Here is a 19,387-nt window from a genome sequence, read left to right on the forward strand (position 1 = left end):
TTCTGAGCCTCTGTGCCGCATCAAACTGTTAAGACGCAACACTTAGTGACTTGTAGTTTGCCCGCAGCCACTAAGAACAAAGGTTTGTTTGTTATCGCTGCAGCACGGAAGGTGTCTGTTGCTTTCTATTTATCGCAGGCTTATCTCTAATGAAAACACATATTTGTATGAGAATAAAATTACACTTTCATCTGCGTTAATTTACATAAGAGAAAAGGAGTCTGTGGGAGTTTTGAGAAATAAAAACAACAGATCCCGTGTGAAGATTCACAGTTAAAGCGCTGCACCCTTGGGGCAAGGAACGGTCTGGACCCAGCTTGAGTGGGACGATTCAACAGAAGAGATTGCGCAGCATCAAAGCTCTTTTCTACTTCATGTCATGCGAGCACAGGGCAGGGTTTTCTCACCACCTCTTATCAGCGCTGCAGCCGCTTTGCTGCTCATCTGGGCGAAAAAGGACGCCCCGCTGTTCTGTCAAGGAGACGACATGGCGTCCTGTCACCTGCCACACTCTTTGATCCACTCTCGTCAGTGTCTTCCTCTCGCCCACCTCCTGTCGACTCCCATTGCTCAGATCTAAAGCTTTGCCCCCGGGGAGACAGCTTCAGACAGCAGGCCATGTGACACCGAAACCTGGAAGAATTTGTCTTCCTAATGTGTCACAGAGAGCCATTTCTTTTAGCGGAGAGCTCCTACCTTTTGGACACTCGTTGAGCGTGACTTTTCGAACTCACTGGCTCGGAGGATTTCAATCCCATGGGGCCATTGTTGAGGGTGACCAACCGCACCAATTGCTAAATAAATGACGTGCTCATATGCCCTTCCCCCCCAGTCTTCCAGCTTTTTGTGTGACTGCAAATAGGCGATTTTGGCATGCATGCAGATCTGGTGTGCACTCCAGCGTTCCTTCTTTCTGTCCGTCTCTTGTCTAAAGCACTACGAGATAATGTTTTGTTTGTGGGAAAATTACATAATCCCACTGAGAATTGGTAGCACGTATTGCTCTCAGCCCACTTGTCGAAAAACCTCAATGTGCTTAAAGTGAAGTGTTTGGCGGATGGTCCAAAGGCTTCTTTGCAACATCGGAGCTGGGGGGTTTTCATCCAGAAGAGAAACATTTTCCTACACTTCCTTTTCCACCGGCCAGTTTTCATAGTGATTTTCCAGGTGTGCAGGAGTTGTACCTTTTATATGCGTAAGTGGGGCACCATGAGTGTGCTATTCTTACAATTCAATGGGATTACAAAGACATGCTAAAGTACAGAGCTCTTGGAGAGAGCAGAAAGCAACAAGATGTAGCCAGAAGGAGTTTATGACAGTTGGCTTTCCTCCACACCTGTTATACTGTGGACGTTTGGGAACAAGTCTATACTGCCATGCATTTTCCGCACATATGAGGAATTTGTTGGGGTGGTTTGTACAATGAGCATTAACATATAACGTTTTGAACAATTCAAACAATATACAGTAATATCTAATATATTGTAACACGGGAGGCTTAAAATGACCATGAAAGAGTCTCGCTTGAGGGGGCTTTGGACAAGTTCAGTTGCAGACGGGAAGAAGCTTTTCCTGTGGCGTAAGGTTTTGGTCCTGTTGGGCTGCAGCCTCCCCGCCAGAGGAGACCGACTCAAACAGTTTGTGTCCAGGGTGATCTTTTCTGCCCGCCTCAGTGTCCGGGAGGCGTACAAGTCCTGGAGAGAAGGCAGACTGCAGCCACTCGCCCTCTCGGCAGAGCGAATAATACGCCGCGGTCTGCCTTTGTCCTCAGCAGTAGCGGCAGCATACCAGGCGGCGATGGAGGAGGTGAGGACGGACTGTACGGTGGAGGTGTAGAAGTGCACCGCATCGCATAGTTTGGCAGGCTGAACATCTTCAGCTGTGGCAGAGAGTACATGCTCTATTGTGCATTATTAATTTGGGAGCTAATGTGCAGCTCCCACTTGAGGTCCTGGGTAAGTATCTTTCCCAGGAAGCAGAAGGACTCGTCATTGTCAACCTGGGAGTCATCCAGGATGATATTTCTGACATAATGTGTTATTTATACTACCACCAAGGGCTGTTTGTAGGTTTGAAGTATCAGTTTTACCTTGGATAAAGTGATTAAGATCAACGTTCCCAACAGTTGTTTGAGCACAAGGTTTTCAGCGCCTGCGTGACTCTGTGTCTTAGCTCACAAACTCTGGCCAATGAGCTTTCCCTAGCGGCGAAATAAGGTGCAGTACAAACAGACCATCCAATGGCTGGTGTAGTTCCTGTTCAAATAGCTTATAATAAATTTTTTATTTATAGGCGCCTTTCACGACACTCAAGGTCACCGTACAAATTGTTTAAAATAAAACACAATTCAATACACGAAATAGTTAAAATAAAACACAATTAAAGTACACACAAGCATAATATAGAACATATAGTTACATACAAATGACAGATAGAATGGGAGATAGAAGTGAGACTATGGAATGGAGTAGGCCTGTCTGAATAAATAAGTTTTGAGCTGAGATTTGAAGGTGGTGACTGAGTCTGAATTTTTTAAGTGTTCCGGGAGGGCGTTCCACAGGCAGGGGGCTGAATGAGAGAAAGCTCTGAACCCCATGGTGGTCAAGCGAGCAGGTGGGATGGTGAGTTGTTGTGATAAGGATGACCTAAGAGTGCGGGCAGGAATGTTTATTTGGAGCAGGTTAGTGAGGTAATGAGGGGCGAGGTTGTTTAATGCCTTGAAGGTGAGAAGTAGGATTTTGTAGATGATACGGAATTTGACAGGAAGCCAGTGGAGTTGCTGCAGGACCGGTGTTATGTGACTTATGGAGGGGGTTCTAGTGATGATTCGTGCGGCGTAGTTTTGAACCAGTTGTAGCTTATGGATGGATTTGTCAGGTAAACCAAATAAAAGGGAGTTACAATAGTCCAGACGGGACGTGACCAGGCTATGGACAAGAGTGGCAGTATTTTCAGGTGAGAGGGATGGACGGAGACGGGAGATATTGCGTAGGTGAAAATAGGCTGAACGGGTGATGTTGTTGAATGAGAATGGAAAGAAAGAGTGGTGTCAAGGATGACACCCAGACTCTTAACCTGGGGAGAGGGGGAGACTGGGGAATTGTCAATTTGAATAGAGAAGTTGTTTATATTAGATAGGGTGGTTTTGGTGCCAATGAGAAGAATTTCAGTTTTACTACTGTTGAGTTTAAGGAAGTTGGTGGAGAACCAGGTTCTGATTTCCTGAATACAGTCCGAGAGGTAAGTGGGTGGAAAGGTGGAGCTGGGTTTGGTGGACAAGTAGAGCTGGGTGTCATCCGCATAACAGTGGAAATTAATATTATACCTATGAAATATCTGGCCAAGGGGAATGAGGTAGATGATGAATAAAAGAGGACCAAGAACAGAGCCTTGGGGAACACCAGAGAAAAGGGGGGATGGGCGGGATGTAAATGTTTTTAACTGAATGAACTGAGTGCGGCCAGAGAGGTATGAGATGAACCAATTGAGAGGTGTGTCAGAGATACCAATGGAGGCTAGTCTATGGATGAGAATGGAGTGGGAGATTGTGTCAAATGCTGCGGTTAGATCAAGCTTACAATGTTACGTGTTTTATATTCAGAGCGTTTTACCAAATCTTAAGATCTTCAAATCGCCTGGCCTTTCACCCGTCTGTGGTGGGTAAATAAGGATGGATGGTTTCGGATTAAGTGAAAAGCATGCAGATATCAGCTGTTTCTTGGAATACGGTGCCATCATAACGCTAAATGTCTCAGCCAAATCAGAATCAGAATGCCTTTATTGTCAAAGGCAGAAAGAATTTTCGATGTAATTGGTACTGTAGGGAGGTTCACCTGAGTTAATAGGACCAGCCAGTCTTGGAGTTATTCTCATGTGACTACATCTGCTTTCTTTAAAATCTTTGTTGGAACATGACTTTCTAAACAAGTCATTGAGGCTGTAATGAGACTATTTTTTACTGTCCACACTCCATTACTCCATTACTGTGTGAAGCACCAGCCAGCTGTTTCTAGCTGCATTTTGTCAATCAAGTTAATTAAATTAAATTAAAAACTTATGGCTGACCGGCTGGTACCTTTTATATATATATATATATATATATATATATATTTATTATTAGTTTTACTCCCATAGTATTAACTGTCCTGTAGGATAAAAATAGAAACATTTTAAGTTGCTATTATAAATAGGAAAAAAACATATCAAAAATAAATGAATGCTCTGTTCCTCATCTTCTACCATGGTACCAGGAGTGCCTGCATATGAGATTAAGCTGTCGTGAAGGTACATATCGTTATTCCAATATTAGATGGTACATCTCACGATTGCAGGAACTGCTTCAAAAATACCACTGTAAGCCCCATGTGGTTTCACCGGTAAGTACGGGGGTGTGCACATACTGTCCAGCATAATTTTAACACAGCTCCTGGCAAGAGGAGCAGGCTTTAGTGGCGACTCACCGAGGTAGCTGTTAAAGATGAGGAGGATGAAACGATATGCGCAGATCCACAGGGACTCCCCCTCCGTTCATCTTTCCCTCTTCGGGTGCTGCGCTCTTGTCCGGCCTCCCCGCCACCTCCTTCACTCCCCCTGCCTCCGTCTAAACCGTCTGATTAGGCTAATCAAGCGCAGTGTCGGTGCAGGGCAGGACTGGTTGAGGACAGGTGGGCGGAGAGAAAGGGGCAGTATGCTGCTGTAATGTTAACTAATGGTGTCTGGAGCACAAAGTGGACATTTAGTCGTTGAGTTTCGAGTGGCAGGCCTGGCTTTATCCAGATTAGACTATACGAGGCTGATATTGTTAAAAATCCGATATCAAACCAGTTACTCTCAGCCACCTTTGACATGACAGCTATGATACTATTCTCTAAAATTAAATTCTCTCTTTGTGATGGATTGTTATCATTCTATGGGAAGACTTTAGCGTGTATCAGCTGTCAGAATACAAATCAGCCCAACTCGGTACGTTTTGCCCTTTCGGGAAGAGCAAACATCTTTCAAATCGACAAGGTCTCTGAGGACATTTCCTTCTCTGTCTCGCCTCCGTCCCCTCCGAACCGATGTCTCCTCCGTGACATTGCTTCATTCATTTATGTAGCAGCTTCTGATCTATGTTTAGTGAAGCCACGGGGCTGTAGCGATTGCTTCCCTAGTCTAGCCCCTGAGCAGTCTGCAGCTCTTCCCTGGCTCGGTTTATCTAATGTCTTTGCAGTACTCTTGGGGATCTGGGCCAGGCTAGACAGAAATAAACCCTGGTGTGCTTGAAACTGGAAATCCTGCATGACAGGAACATAGAGATCTGCAATCACAGTGTTCACACATGACAGATGTAATTGGGCTTCATCCGCTCACGTATGATTCTCTGCCGAAGCCGTGCACTGGTCTCCCAATGAACCTTGCTCATCTTAGGAGTGACGGGAATGTAGAATGCTGTGTTATAAGTTACTTCAGGCAGATTTTTTTTTTCTTCCATTGTCTCACCCCCTGTAACCTCACAGCCTAAGCCTTTAAATCCAGCTGCAACTGTTGCTGTCTCCGTTTCCCTATTGGTATTCCTCTTTTAAGCTGTTCTGGGAACTGTATTTAGATAAAAATACACTTGTCATGTCAGCATGAATCATAACATTGTGCATTAGCAGTATTTCTTCCGCTCTAAGTAGAGCGCCATCCATCCATTCATCCAGCTATGTTCCCATAGGATATCCCAAGGCCTTCCTAGGCTAGGTTGGATATGTAGTCTTCCAGCATGCTCTGGGTCTGCCCTTGGGTATCCTCTCCTCGGAGTAGAGGATGTGTCTAAGGAAGCATTCAAGAGGCATCATGACTCTGAAACCATTCAGCAGCCTCCATTTAAACCGAAGGAACGCTGGGCTAGAAATCCTTGTACTTGCTTCCCCACTCAGGATGGAGGTAAAGTACCTGAAAAACACATGGCAAGTTTTGACTCGCCGATTTAAGTGAACTCCTGAACTCCTAAGCAGTAGAGGGTTAGAGTGTAAATCAATAGGCAAATCTCCCTCGACGGAGAAGAACAGCACTTGCATGAATGCGAGCACCGCAACAATCTGCCTATCGATCTCGCTCTGAGTCTTACTTAACCTTTTGACCATCTCCCGAAGCAACCTAGATCTTGCGGGGCAACAACTCCTTCTCTCAGGTTCACATCAGGAGCGCATTTACTGCTAATAACACTTGATTTGTCAACAAGAAGGAAGTGCTTAAACTTGCACTTCTGGCTAGTGGCAAGTCAGTCTCCATAGACCTCCATACTATGCCCAAGTTTAGAGTGGAATTATATACTACGCTGTAAAAAATTTACTAGGTGGGATTTCTTAGAGGAGCAGCTGTGGATCAGTAGGTAAAGTGGGTCGTCCACAGACCGGAGGGTTGGTGGTTTGATCCGTGGTCCACAGACCGCATTCTGAAGTCTCTTTGAACAAGGCACTGAAGCCCAAGTTGCAACCAGTCACCAGTAGATGCACTTGGAGTACCAACAGATAGAAAAGCGCTTTGTATAAATACAAGACAAGATTACAAATGTCTTACTTCAGCCTTACACCTGAGAATAACTGCAATACCACATAACGTATCAGTCTTCACGTAGGCTAGACACTGTTCTTCACTCACTTTGAATTTTACACTCTGGATTTCCTAATACGGTTTCTTGTGTGAATAAGCTCAGCCTTTTCCCTCCATTTATTTCTTCATTGTGTCCTTCCAGAGCCCATGCGTGCCTTGCGGGGTCTGACAGCCACAGAGATCCAGCCGCGGCAGCTGGCCCTCCAGTGGGAGCCGCTGGGCTACAACCTCACCCGCTGTCACACCTACTCCCTGTCCCTGTGCTACCGCTACTCCATGCCGACAGGGGGCAGCGGCGGGAACAACGCCACGGTCAGAGAGTGCCTGTCCGTGGACCGCAACACCTCCCACTTCACCCTGAGGGACCTGCCGCCGTTTCGCGCCGTCCACGTCCGCCTGGCGCTGGCCAATCCCGAGGGCAAGAAGGAGAGCAGAGAGGTCACCTTCCAGACTGAGGAAGACAGTGAGTGTTTCATTTCACTCGGTTGCCGCCAGCACTAAAGGATGCAAAGCTTTGAAGGGAATGCATTTGGTAACTGCGACATCATTTAAAGGGACAGGGATTCTTTTATGCGCGCACTGAATCTCTTTACAGTTGTAGTTACTCAGGTTTACTTTAGGACTTCTTGAATATGTAGTTGTTCCTTCATGCACACATAATCATTGTACTACTTCCACAAAGCCATGCCTTTAGTCACCCAGTGCTACAGAAATAACACAAATAGTGATGCGCAGAAGATGCTGGATCAGCATAACTAAATGGAAGATCAGCCATTTAAATGGGATCCAGTGGAGCATTAATCAGCTCGGGCCATGGCTGCTGGCAAAATGGTAAAATGATTTTGCTTATCTTTGTATTAATATAAACCTGTGTACATCAGCAGATTAAATGCATTCTAATGCAAATTTCCCAGAGAGTGGTAGCACAGAAGGTCAAACACTTATTGTTATGTGGAATAAGCGAGACTTTTCAATGTAACTGAATGCAACTCAGGGATATTCTTGACGAGGCGGGCGGGGGAGGGTTAGGCAAGATGACGGTTATTATAAACAGCGTTTATCATAAATGTGCCTCCATGATGTATTTTAGCCTCTTCAAAAATGTAGTGTTGATTTACTTTAAATAATTAAAGCACCTAAACACATGCGCACACACGCACAAGCACTTAAAAGCATAAAGCAGTGTTTGGAGATTATAAATAAACAGACAGCACTCTTAATTATCCACACCTACACGGTGGTGTCTTGAAGGCTGCGGGAAATGCATTTACATAAATGAAATGGCATGCAAAATGTACTGTACGTGGGGTCGGAATTTTATTTATTAGATTCAACTGGTTAGGAGTAGGTAGTGAGTTGAAGCACGTTCCAGAAAAAAAATAAAGAGGCTTTAACATTTTATTTTTTTTCCCGCCCCTGCTTTACGTGATATTTTGCATGTCAGTACCAATGGAAAGTTTTTCTTTTGAGCCACTGAATGCCACTGTTGACAGCCTGACAGTCCCCAATCCCTCTGTCACGCGGAGAGCCGCCATCACCCTCACAACTACAGTAATTGAGCCGCAGCCGGTGACAGCTTTTCCTGCCTGTTTCCTGTTGGGCTCGACAATCAAACACCGGTGCGGCACTTTTCTCGCGTCGCGTCTCCGCTTGCTCGGAGGAAGCAGATTTGGATGACGGGATTCGCGGATGCGGCGGGATTTTCTTCCGGGGCGCTCAGCCTCTCTTCTGAGGGAGACAGACGGCCCGGAGAGGTTTGATATTGCTGCAGAGCAACGTGTTCAGTCCCAGCTGACACAAACAAGGGAAACCTCCCTGTAGCCTTTTTAGAAATAAGGTCACTGGTAGTTCAAGTTTAAGCTTGAGCGCCTTTTAGAACATACGTTCAAGTGCCAGGTACATTAGTAGAAGGGGGCGGGCGTCCTCCCTTTAATCACCTGTTGATGTGTGTGGTATTGTAAAATAATTAGGATACCTAATCACATTCTGAATTGCTACAGTAAACACAATGCACTACAAGATAATGTTAATTTCCACCGTTTAAATTAAGACAAATTAAGAACCTATGCATGCACCATCCTCCAATTACACTTTGGTCTGTGTTGCCTTTGTGCCTTTTTGAAGCCAGGCCAGCACTGCAGACGTGCTCATATTCTTCTGCTTTTCCCTGTTGATCCAAAATTGGTGGTGTGCGACACATAGCGCCCCCTGGGTAGTGTAGTTATGTACCATGATGAATCAGCAGGATGGAAGGGATTCTCCGTGAGTCCTGGTCCGTCAGCATACAGGTGTACTTAAAGCGCTGGATTACAGGGAAAACGGTGCTTGTCTAAAAATAAGAAATTAAACCATGCAGGACGAGGATGTGGGCAGCACGGTGTTCAGCCGGCCAGCCGAGTCCTTGCTGTCAGGAGTTTGCATGTTATCCCTCTGTCTGCGAGGATTGTCTCCGGGTTCCTCCCACGTTCCCGACATGCCTGTTAGGTTAATTGGTGATTCTAAATTGGAAGTAGGTGCGTATATTAGCGTGAATGGTTGTTTGTCTCAGTAATAGACTGGAGACCTTTTCTGGGATGCACAGCGCCTCTCGTCCCATGTCAGCTGTGATAGGCTCCCGACCCCCGGCGGCCTTGTAATGGCTACCAGTAATATATAATGGATGGATAATGATGTAACAGTTGGTGGACTTTTGAGGTCCGAGTGTGACCAGCCTGAGCCCTCGGGTGGATAACCCATGTTTGCCACACTGGATATACACCACAATCCACACGGCCCATGTTCCACAAGAACAGAGTAAACAGAGTTGATTTCTGTAAGTGTGAAGAACAATATGTGAAACATAAATGCAAAATATATATTTTTTAATAATGCTATAACTGATCTGTACACTCGGTTCACATCGGGTTATGTTATGTAAACTATAGCTCATAAAGTGTGGGTTGTCAGCTGAGGCCAAATAGCACATTTCTGCCTCGGGGCCTTGTAATGGCACTCTGTTGTGGTGAGGTAACATTAAATAAATGTAGGCATCACATTTTGACACAGGAGATGAATACATGTAGAAAAGGATGATATCCCTGCGCCTGCTTCTTCAATTGGATCCTTTTCTAAAACTGTCCATCATTTTAGATAGCGCACCGTTAAATCAGCGGAGTTCTCTATTAATGCCGCCGTTCCTGCCGTGCTCCCTGTACTTTGGACAGTGATGGCTGATTATTTGTGGCCTGTCGTGTAAGCCCTTATTTGTTTAACCTCCACATAAAAGGCTTCAGATAATCAGTATATAAATGATAACTGTCGGACTGGTGACTTGCCTCGATGTATTGTGTCATTGCAGAGTATTGCCGTTTCTGTGGTGAAGTCATGAAGTTTGTGTTATGGTGTGATCTGAGGAAATAAGGCCCTTCCAGAAATTACATCATGCAAGATCCAAGAAACCTTGTCCATCACAATTATACTAAAAAAAAACACACAGTGTAAAAAGAACAGATAGAAACACAAGTCAAAATAGATAACTGATGATATATACAAATTGGGCATAACATTATGACCACCTTCCTAATATTGTGTAGGTCTCCCTTGTGCCTCCAAAACAGCTGTGACTCATCAGAGAATGGACATGGGCCTTCTGAGGGTGTCCTGTGGTGTCTGGCAACATAATGTTGTTGTGGGATCTAGCGAATGAGGAGGCCAGGTCAACACCTTGTGCTGTTCTTCATGTTTCTTTAGTTGTTTCTAAATCGTTTTTGTGCGTTCCTGTGTCAGGCTGCATCCTGCTGGGGATGGCTGCTGCCATCAAGGAGTGTCATTGCTATGGGGTGGGGGTGCCTGGTCTAGTCTAGGTGGGTGCTACATGTCCAAGTAACATCCACGGGAATGCCAAATCCAAATGGGATATTTTTGGGTATTTTTGGCTGAGCTGACAGAGAGAAATAATGACATTTTAAACTGATAAGACCTTTCCCTTCCCATAAAACTTAAGTGGCAGAAACTTGGTCTTCATTAAGAACTAATTATGCTCCAGCAAAGATCTGCCAATCCAATCAAATCGTTTGCTCGTGCTTTATGTGTCGATCGACAGAAGAGTAAGAGAAGAGTAGTTCACAACAAAGTAGCTCCGATTGGTTGTAGGACTATCCAATTGCATACATAGGTACTTTTTTCACTGTATCTGCTGAAACACGCCCCATAATGGAGTGTTACCAGACTCTTATTCTGCTAAGTATTGATTTTGGCTACGACAGGTTAGAAAAGACCCTTATGCAAACATAGTTTTTAAGATAATCCGTTGTTCAGGTTGTTATTCTGAGTTTCACTTCCCATATATTTCTGAAGGCTCCTACATTTTTTAAAACCTATATGGTAGAAAATATGAATCGCTCACATCTTTTCCAGTCAAGTTTTCTGTGAAATGTTTTCAGAAGTGCACCTGTGTTCCAGAGTCTCTCATCATGCATCTGAGCATTAGTCACTGACTATAGAAACAGGCAGCGCAGTTCCCTACTTAAAAGCCCATTCGATGAGGGTGGTTGTTGACTCCCCTGCACAAAAATATCACATGTAGTTGCATTTAATTTAATGCTCTCATGTTGGGACGTGTTACCACTTATTACTACGCATTAAATAGCTTGGTGTACTGCATATCATTAAGCCAAATACATAGCGGTAGTTCACAGGTTGGAATACTTTGCTGTTTCTCTGTCAGTAAGGTGCTAAAGAAGAAGAATCGTCTGTCATCCTCTTAAGACACGGTGCTCTGTTATCAGACAGCAGAAGCCAGAATCACAATTCATCCCGAGGGCTGGGAGCAATCCGGTTCACAGTTTTCTTTCATAACTCCCACCCCCCCCTTGCTATTTCTCTGTGCACCCTCTCTGTCCTCCTTCTCCATCCCTGCTTGGGCCTGTGCCTTTTCACTCCGTCAAAGGTGTTTTTACCCCCTGGCATGCCCACGCAAGAGTCCATTAACTTGAGACCTGAGCGGAGTGTTTGTTTCAGAGAAGGCTGTTTTTCTCCCCTGCTTCAGTTCCTGGCGGCATCGCTCCGGAGTCCTTGACCTTCACCCCCCTCGATGACATGATCTTCCTCAAGTGGGAGGAGCCCGTAGAGCCAAATGGTCTCATCACGCAGTACGAGGTAGGAAACCTTTTTATTTAAAAAAACTCCACAACAATGCGCCAGCCTCCACATCTCACACTAATCCTCTCCAGGTGTACGATGTTATTTTCCCCTTTCCCCATCAATATCTATTTTATTTATCCTCCCTCAGTACAATGACTCCAATGACTCAGTTTCTCCTTTGCAGGCTTTAAGGATTGTAGTGCTCACTCTCCTCGATTTCCCCAGGGGTTGTTTTTACAGTTCCTTGCCCAGACACTGGTAGCGCACATGAGGCAGAACCACTAGAGTGGAGAGGACCCACTTTTCACAGTTCATAGGATTTACTGTACATGTTCATATGGTAATGAAGCTGAGGCACAGACTTCAGGCTGTAATTACATGGGGGAGAAGCATTCTAATTACCTATTTGCCTAAGAGATGCCTCTACAAGAGGGAAACTTTAAATGTTCCTAATTAATTATTGATGGCCTCATATGAGCTGTAGGCCTTTGTGGCATGGGCTTTGGAACGTTTCTCTGTAAGTAAATGTGACCCACTATGGCTTGACACATGGTCACTGAATAGGGCGAGAAACTAGTTTTCATTCACAGGCAGAAGCCTGAAAAGTGAAGAATTGGAATGGTGCTGTAACCCTGGTTCGCATACGGATGAGGTTTGCTTGCCCCTGACCTCCAAGCTACCAGTGCTGTGGACAAACATTTCTGGGTTTGTGAGTCGGATACCAAAAAAACAATATATTGGCTGGTGTTGGTTGGTTAGGAGGTGTGACAGCACCTACATAGTACTCTCTTAATCATGGATAGCTAAGAGACAAATTGGATAGCAAGGCCTCAAGATTGGTTTACAGTGATAAACAAAAACTGTGGCTTACTTTATAATAACAAATGTGGACAATATGTCACAATCAGTACAGTAATTCCTTATTATCTGTATTGTCTGTTGAATGACTGAGCATGATATCCACTGGGATGGCTGTGGATCAGTAGGTAGAACGGTTTGTCCATGAACCAGAGGCCCAGTAAGCCTTTCAATCCCTAATGCATGGGCCACATGTGAAAGTGTCCTTGAGCAAGACACTGAATCACAAGTTGCTGCCACTGCTTGACACTGGGTGAATGTGTGTGCGCTTGTGTGAACCAATGGGTAGATGTATCATTGTGACTGTAAAGCCAATAGGTAGAAAAGTGCTATATAAATATGTCCTGAAAATCTCCATAATTACATTTTAAATTCTCATTAGCAATCTTGTTTTTTGCTATATTGGTATTGTTGTCAAAGGAACAACAATACCAATATAGCAAGCTATCCAGGGTATCCTTATCCCTTGTGCTACCTTTGGGGTCTCTGGGACCCCAAGTGAATGGACAGACAGAGAGAGATTATGCAAGAGGGTAGCACGAGGGTTAAGCTGGCAACTGCAATTCTGTTGGTCGCTCAGCTACTCAGTAAAACAGCAATATGCTCAAGGCAATTTTTGCCTTGAGTTGTTTGTGGAACAACTTGACCACTGGGATGTTTCATCTTTACAGACCTTACCAAACACATCTGTTACTGCTACCAATCATATTTTTCCATTGACTTTGTGTAGCTTGAAATTTTGATTACTGTAGCTTTTTTGCATGAGCATTATCATTGAGGGCACTTTTTGGACTCTCCAAATAGCCTGCCTCGACAAAGCCATGTGAAATTTGTCCAGCCTTGGCCCCGATGCAAAAACATATTCACATCCATGTCCATACTGACAAGCACTTTTCTGCTCTTATGCAATCATCATCATCATAACATTACCTTTTTCTCATCTTGATACCTGTCTAGTTGAGATTTAGTTTGGTTAAGACACCTTCCACCAAGGTGGAAACACCTTGTTTAGGGGTTATGGCAAGAGACCATGGTTTCACTTGAAAAACCCACATATTATTTTATATATTATTAGGTCAAGAGGGCCTTCATGTCATCTTGATTGGAACAGTCACTTTTTATTGATGGGAAACACCAGATGTTTACACGAGACATATTACCATGGTTGAAAGCAACAGCCAACCCCACCTCACTGACACACACTCCCCCCATTAAACATGTGTGCGTGTGTGTGCACGTGTGTGTGTGCATGTGTTGTCTGTTGCTTTCAACCATGGTAATAGGTCTCGTGTAAACATCTGGTGTTTTATTGACCTGTCCATCCACCCAAACCACGTCCTTCTACTGACTCTGTTGCTCTACAACAATGTCATAGCATGTCCTCAGTCACTCCAGATGTACAAGAGTCGTAATTGCTACAGCAGCTAGTGGGTTTTGTTGCTTTGAGTATGAACATGTTGTGCTCATTGGCTGTTCTCTGACATTTGCAAATACAACATCCACTTCACTATTATAATGCTAAGGTGACTGAGCCATTGGTGCATGCGATATTGTCCTTATAAATGAACAAAATAGAATGTATTTGGCAAAAGGGTAAATTTTTACCATGTTTGTATTTCGGTAATTTTGCTTGGTTATGATATACCTCCATACAATATGCTGTCTCCAAGGAGTGGCTTTCTCAACATCATATAAAAGAGACTGGCTGTCTTTATATTATACTGAACCTATGAGAGGAAATAGAAGATTCATTAATAATTACAGTTAAAAGTTAAAATATTTAACAAGACAAGGGCATTTATCTCCCCAAAGTCACTTCCTGTAGATCCCCCAAGGTCTAATCAATAATATGTGTGCCAACTTATGCTGACCTGTCATTTTATTGAGCGTTCACTGGATGAGTGTATCACAGGGCTAAAATACAACTTGACAAACAAAGAATGCAAACATTAAAACTACCGGGAAACAGTTGTCAGGACACATGACCGCAGAGATCCCAGTCTCACTGCCAGTCGTCCCACCTGGAAGTCAAGTGTTAACATCAAAACAGTTAGAGATGGGCTGCTGGAATGAAAAATGGGCCATTTTGCAAAAAGCACAGCTTATTTCCTCAGTTTTCTGAATCTTGATTTACAGATGTACACGCATTCATTCCAACAGCTACAACAAAACAACAACATCATAATGGTCTTCATTCATACTTGTCACCTCCGGCGTCTGTTACTTTTTCTCTTCTGTGAATTTTCAACTGATCTGGAGAACCGTGCGAAATCAGGCCCAGCTGTGCTGCAGAACAAGGATAGGACTCGGAGTCCACCTTAGTCTGATTATCAGCAGCTAACTGCAGCACAAGATTTATTAGATCTGCGCTGAGGGATGGCATCTTTTTACAGAAGTCCTAAGATTAATTGAGAGGCAATCCCGTGGGAGAGCTTTTAAATGAAATGCGATCTAAATTCAATCATTCGGTAAGTGAATAAGAAGCCATAGGCTGTGTAAAACAAATAATGCTCGATTGGTATTATTATTTAAAATATCATTGTGCTTAAATACAGCCTTTGCACAAACTTAGAACTAGTCCTAGTAATAGTTTGTGAACCTAAATTTAAACTGTTCCATGTGTTTCCACCAACATCGAAAAAGCTTTAGAACCTGGAAAGTTGGTTCCGTTTGTTGACCACAAAATAGCTGCAACTTAAGCATGAGACAATATCAGTCAATGGATGTACTGTATATTTATTTAAAAGGGAAAACGATGGAAAAGGTTTTAAGCCTTGTACGTCATTTGTGCAATGTCCATGATCTGCTCATGTAACTCTGTTGGACAAAGTAAATATACCAATATGTGGTCCGCAATCTCAGTTGGTTTTCCCTGACCTCATGGTGGAAATGCAATGTGGCAACCTGGCTCTATCATTCCAGAACGAAACCAGCGCTCAGGCAACACCTTTCTTGTGGACAAAGGGTTAAGCAAACTCTTAGTCAAGTTTTAATCCAGTTTCACCCTTTTCCTGTCCGCAGATCAGCTACCAGAGCATCGAGTCTTCAGACCCGAGCATTAATGTGCCAGGTCCTCGGCGCACAGTGTCCAAGCTGAGGAACGAGACCTACCACATGTTTTCCGGCCTGCATCCCGGAACCACCTACCTGGTGTCCGTCCGTGCCCGAACCGCCAAGGGCTTTGGTCAGACGGCGCTTACTGAGATCACCACCAACATCTCCGGTGAGGCTCTGTGCTGATTGCTGTCCCCTGTGGTAGTCTGTGAGTGTGTCCACGCCCTGGCTGGTACACTCGATGGACTCGATGATAATGCTGGATTCAGTTTAGCTTTTCAGCAACTGTGACAACACTTATTTCTTCCAACAGAAGGCACAAAGATTTTACAATAATCTAAGTAATGACTTGTAATACCCTCCTTTTGAAAGGTTTTGATTAAATTACTTATATACTTTTGAATTATACAAATCATCACCGTTCTCCATCAGCCGAACAGCTTTCAGATGTGCACTGACTTCATCTGGAGGTATAACAGCAGACTGAATTATAGCAAACTACAAATGTTCCGCTTGAATGGTTCGGGTGAAAACAGCTTTGTTCACATCGCTGCAGTCTGTGTTTACCATTGAAAGGCAGCGCAGCGGTTCAGAAATTAGGGAAGCAGCGTTTGCGGGAGAACACGGTGTCTGTTCGCATCTTGATATTGCTCCGGAAAATGCGTGGGAGGGGAACGCGAGATGCTTTATTCTCATTTGGGTATCTACAGGTTGTTTTCGTTAATTCCGTCATTTGACATTCTCCCATAAAACATGTAGATCTGAACTGGGTGAATGTGTGGATGATTTATCCATGAGTACAGAAAGAATTAACAAACTAGTCAACAACGTACAGTTTATCACTTCCTCCTTTTTCCTTATTTTGAGAGATATACCAGAATAAACGTCCTGATCCTGAAGAGTCCCAACCATGAGACATACTGCTACCCGACAAACTGCTATTCCATTATTTTGTGTGGTTCCCGTGGCTAAAATGATCAAGAATCTCAATTAGACTTTTACTTTGGTGTCTCCAAGGATGAAGCTGAAGTACTGTCGATATTATTTAAACTGTGAAATGACACAAGTTTGGCAACTATATTGTTGTTTCAAGTTACTTCATTTGTCTTCTTAAATAGGATCATTGGTCTGAGCGATTTGACATAACGTTGAACTAGAGTTATTGCCATGTAGCTCTTAACAATGGTTGATGCCAAAGGGAAGCCAACTAGAAATGTGGAGGTCCAACTAACAAATTTCGGGATGATATGCCTCAGGACACCTTCAGAGGTACTTTAGAGCAGGGGTCTTCAACATTTTCCAGGCCAAGGACCCCCAAACTGATGAAGAGATGGAGCGGGGACCCTCTACTTATGTATATGTGTATTTAAAGACATTTAAATTTATGTAAAAAAAAAAAAAACATTGCGACCCCCCTGCAATACCTCCATGGACCCCCTAGGGGTCGCGGACCCAATGTTGAAGACCTCTGCTTTAGAGTCCATAACCTGGAAGTGGGAGATGTTTTGCAAGCAGATAAAGACAGGGGTGATCGTTTTGTTTTGACTCGTCCTTTTTTTTTTTTTTTTTTAATTTTGGGTATGACGGGTAACCATGGTTTTGATTAAGGGTGTCAAACATACAGCCCGAGGGCCACAACCGGCCCACCAGAGGGTCTAATCTGGCCCGTGGCATGAATTTGGAAAGACTTCAACTGCAATTTTTCACTTAAAAGAACTTGTCCATTCTTTTAGTAAGAGTAGTGGACAGAACACAACACCCAGAACTAAACAGCAAGCAACATTGTGCTGAAATTGCACTTTTTTTTCTTTCTAAAATGTTTTGTAGAAGGATAATGTAAACATTTTCATGATGTATTTACACTTCTCCGCACTGAAACAAAGGCAAAAATTTGAAGTTGTACTATTATGTTACTGGCCCGGCCCGCTTGAGATCAAATTAGGCTCTATGTGGCCCCTGAACTAAAATAAATTTGACAGCCCTGGTCTGGATTATACCATATCACATCTCTGTTATGGAGCCAAATGTGAATACAGGTGGTCTGAACAGACCTGAAAAGGCACTTGAAGGGCGAGTGAAGGCCGTAGAGAGTCGGTGGCATTATGTGAAGAGGGTGTGAATGTCAGATCATCCAGTCCATCCATCTGACTGTGGAAAGGTGACGGGGGACTGGGTTGCCAACCTTCCAACAATCATTACAGACAGAATACACCGGTCACTTGTTCATCTAAGCATGTATTTCTCTCAAATAATAATTAATTTGAATAAATAACTCTGGGTTGAGCTCAGTGCATTGATCAAGTGCCATGCAGCTTGGTGTTAATGACCGACTGGCAGGCAGCTGTTTTTGATATTAAGCTGCTCTATTCTCTCTCTATTCTCTATTCCTTTTTTTGTCTCTCATATTTTCTCATTTCGGTCTCAATCCTGCCATTTGTCACCTAATACCAAAAGTAACTTCTGAAAATCTCTCTCTTGTTCACATTTAGCTCTTTCTTAGTTTGAGGGTGAAGGCAGAGGTGCCTTTCACTAGTTGCCAGATTTTACTACAAGCAGAATTAGTTTCTGGTTTTAAGTTCAATTAAATAAAACATAACTATTATATATATATATGTTTTTACCATGAAAGGACCAAAACCAACTGTGAATTTTCAAGTTTTATATCCAAAGCCTACCCTGGTGTAGCAGCACTCTATTTGGATTTTAAAAGATAGAGAGATAAAATACATCTGCATGCAATTGGGTAGTCCTGCAACCAGTTATTTTGATGTAAACTAATCTAACTCCACAGCACTCAGATGCTGTGTATGACTACATAACTGGCCCTGCAGATCTTTGCTGGAGCATAATCAGTTCCCAACAGAGCGGTTCTAGACTAACGTTCCACCACAAAGAACATGTGTGGGTGGGGGAAGTCAGGCTGTCTTCCATGCTGGAGAATTTTCTCCTGTAAAATACAGCAAAATGTATTTTATTCTTGTGTTTTGTTAACCAGTGCACACAGTGTTTTAGGACACGGTTGAGTAGCTTGGCAGTATGACTGTGAAGTTCTCAGCCATCTAGGTCATTGCTTATTCAGAAAATGCTAAAGAAAGGCAACTGGGCTTGAGTTTCTTGGAGACTTTTTGCCACTCATCTAAAAAGTACTAGTGGTAGTCTGTATTACTAGTAAGTATTCTGATGGTTACCACCCACAGATGTGCCCATTTAAACCCCAACTCCCTAGCAGTCCTTTTTCGAACTGAAGAAGCAACTTGGATGAGTAGCAAAACGTCTTCAAGAAACTAGTCTACATGTCCCTTTCCTTGGCATTTTTGGGATAATTAAGTCGTTCTTTCACACACTATTTTATAACATGGTTGTTATTTTTTTTTTTTTTTTTTTTGGTTAACATTTAAAAATATAAATATGGTTCTACTGGGTCTCAATGCTGCATATGATTCCATAAAAAATTAGTATCTACTCTCCTTTATTTGAGCCCACGCTTTAAGTAATGCAGCCTGTTCTGCATTTCTCCTTCCACCTGTTCATTTTCCATCTTGCTTAGAAGCTGACGTGTGCTCACAGCTGTCAAGGTATACCGTTCAACCTACAGCATCGCGCGCTCTCTCCTAGCCATGCTGTCAGCAAAGCTCTGCGGGCAGCTGATTCCTGTTCCAAATAGGTTGAAACTGGGAAAATATAATGCGGTGCTATCAGTCTCTTCATAATTCATTGGCTTTAACCACTCTCCATGCACTGGCTCCTCAGTGCTCTAATGTATAACGCGGACCTC

At 43.5% G+C, this 19,387-nt stretch overlaps 1 protein-coding gene across 1 annotated transcript in view; it reads left to right on the plus strand.

The window, feature by feature from the left end:
• ptprua (protein tyrosine phosphatase receptor type Ua) overlaps positions 1-19,387 on the plus strand; it is a 211,022-nt gene that overhangs the window by 125,097 nt on the left and 66,538 nt on the right. The window contains exons 8-10 of the mRNA XM_084562776.1: positions 6,722-7,042; positions 11,606-11,715; positions 15,580-15,781. Of these exons, the coding sequence (XP_084418902.1) occupies positions 6,722-7,042; positions 11,606-11,715; positions 15,580-15,781 (633 nt within the window). The remainder of the gene's footprint in view (positions 1-6,721; positions 7,043-11,605; positions 11,716-15,579; positions 15,782-19,387) is intronic.

The sequence above is a fragment of the Chelon labrosus genome (genome assembly GCF_963514085.1).
Source record: "Chelon labrosus genome assembly, chromosome: 16".
NCBI lineage: Eukaryota > Metazoa > Chordata > Actinopteri > Mugiliformes > Mugilidae > Chelon > Chelon labrosus.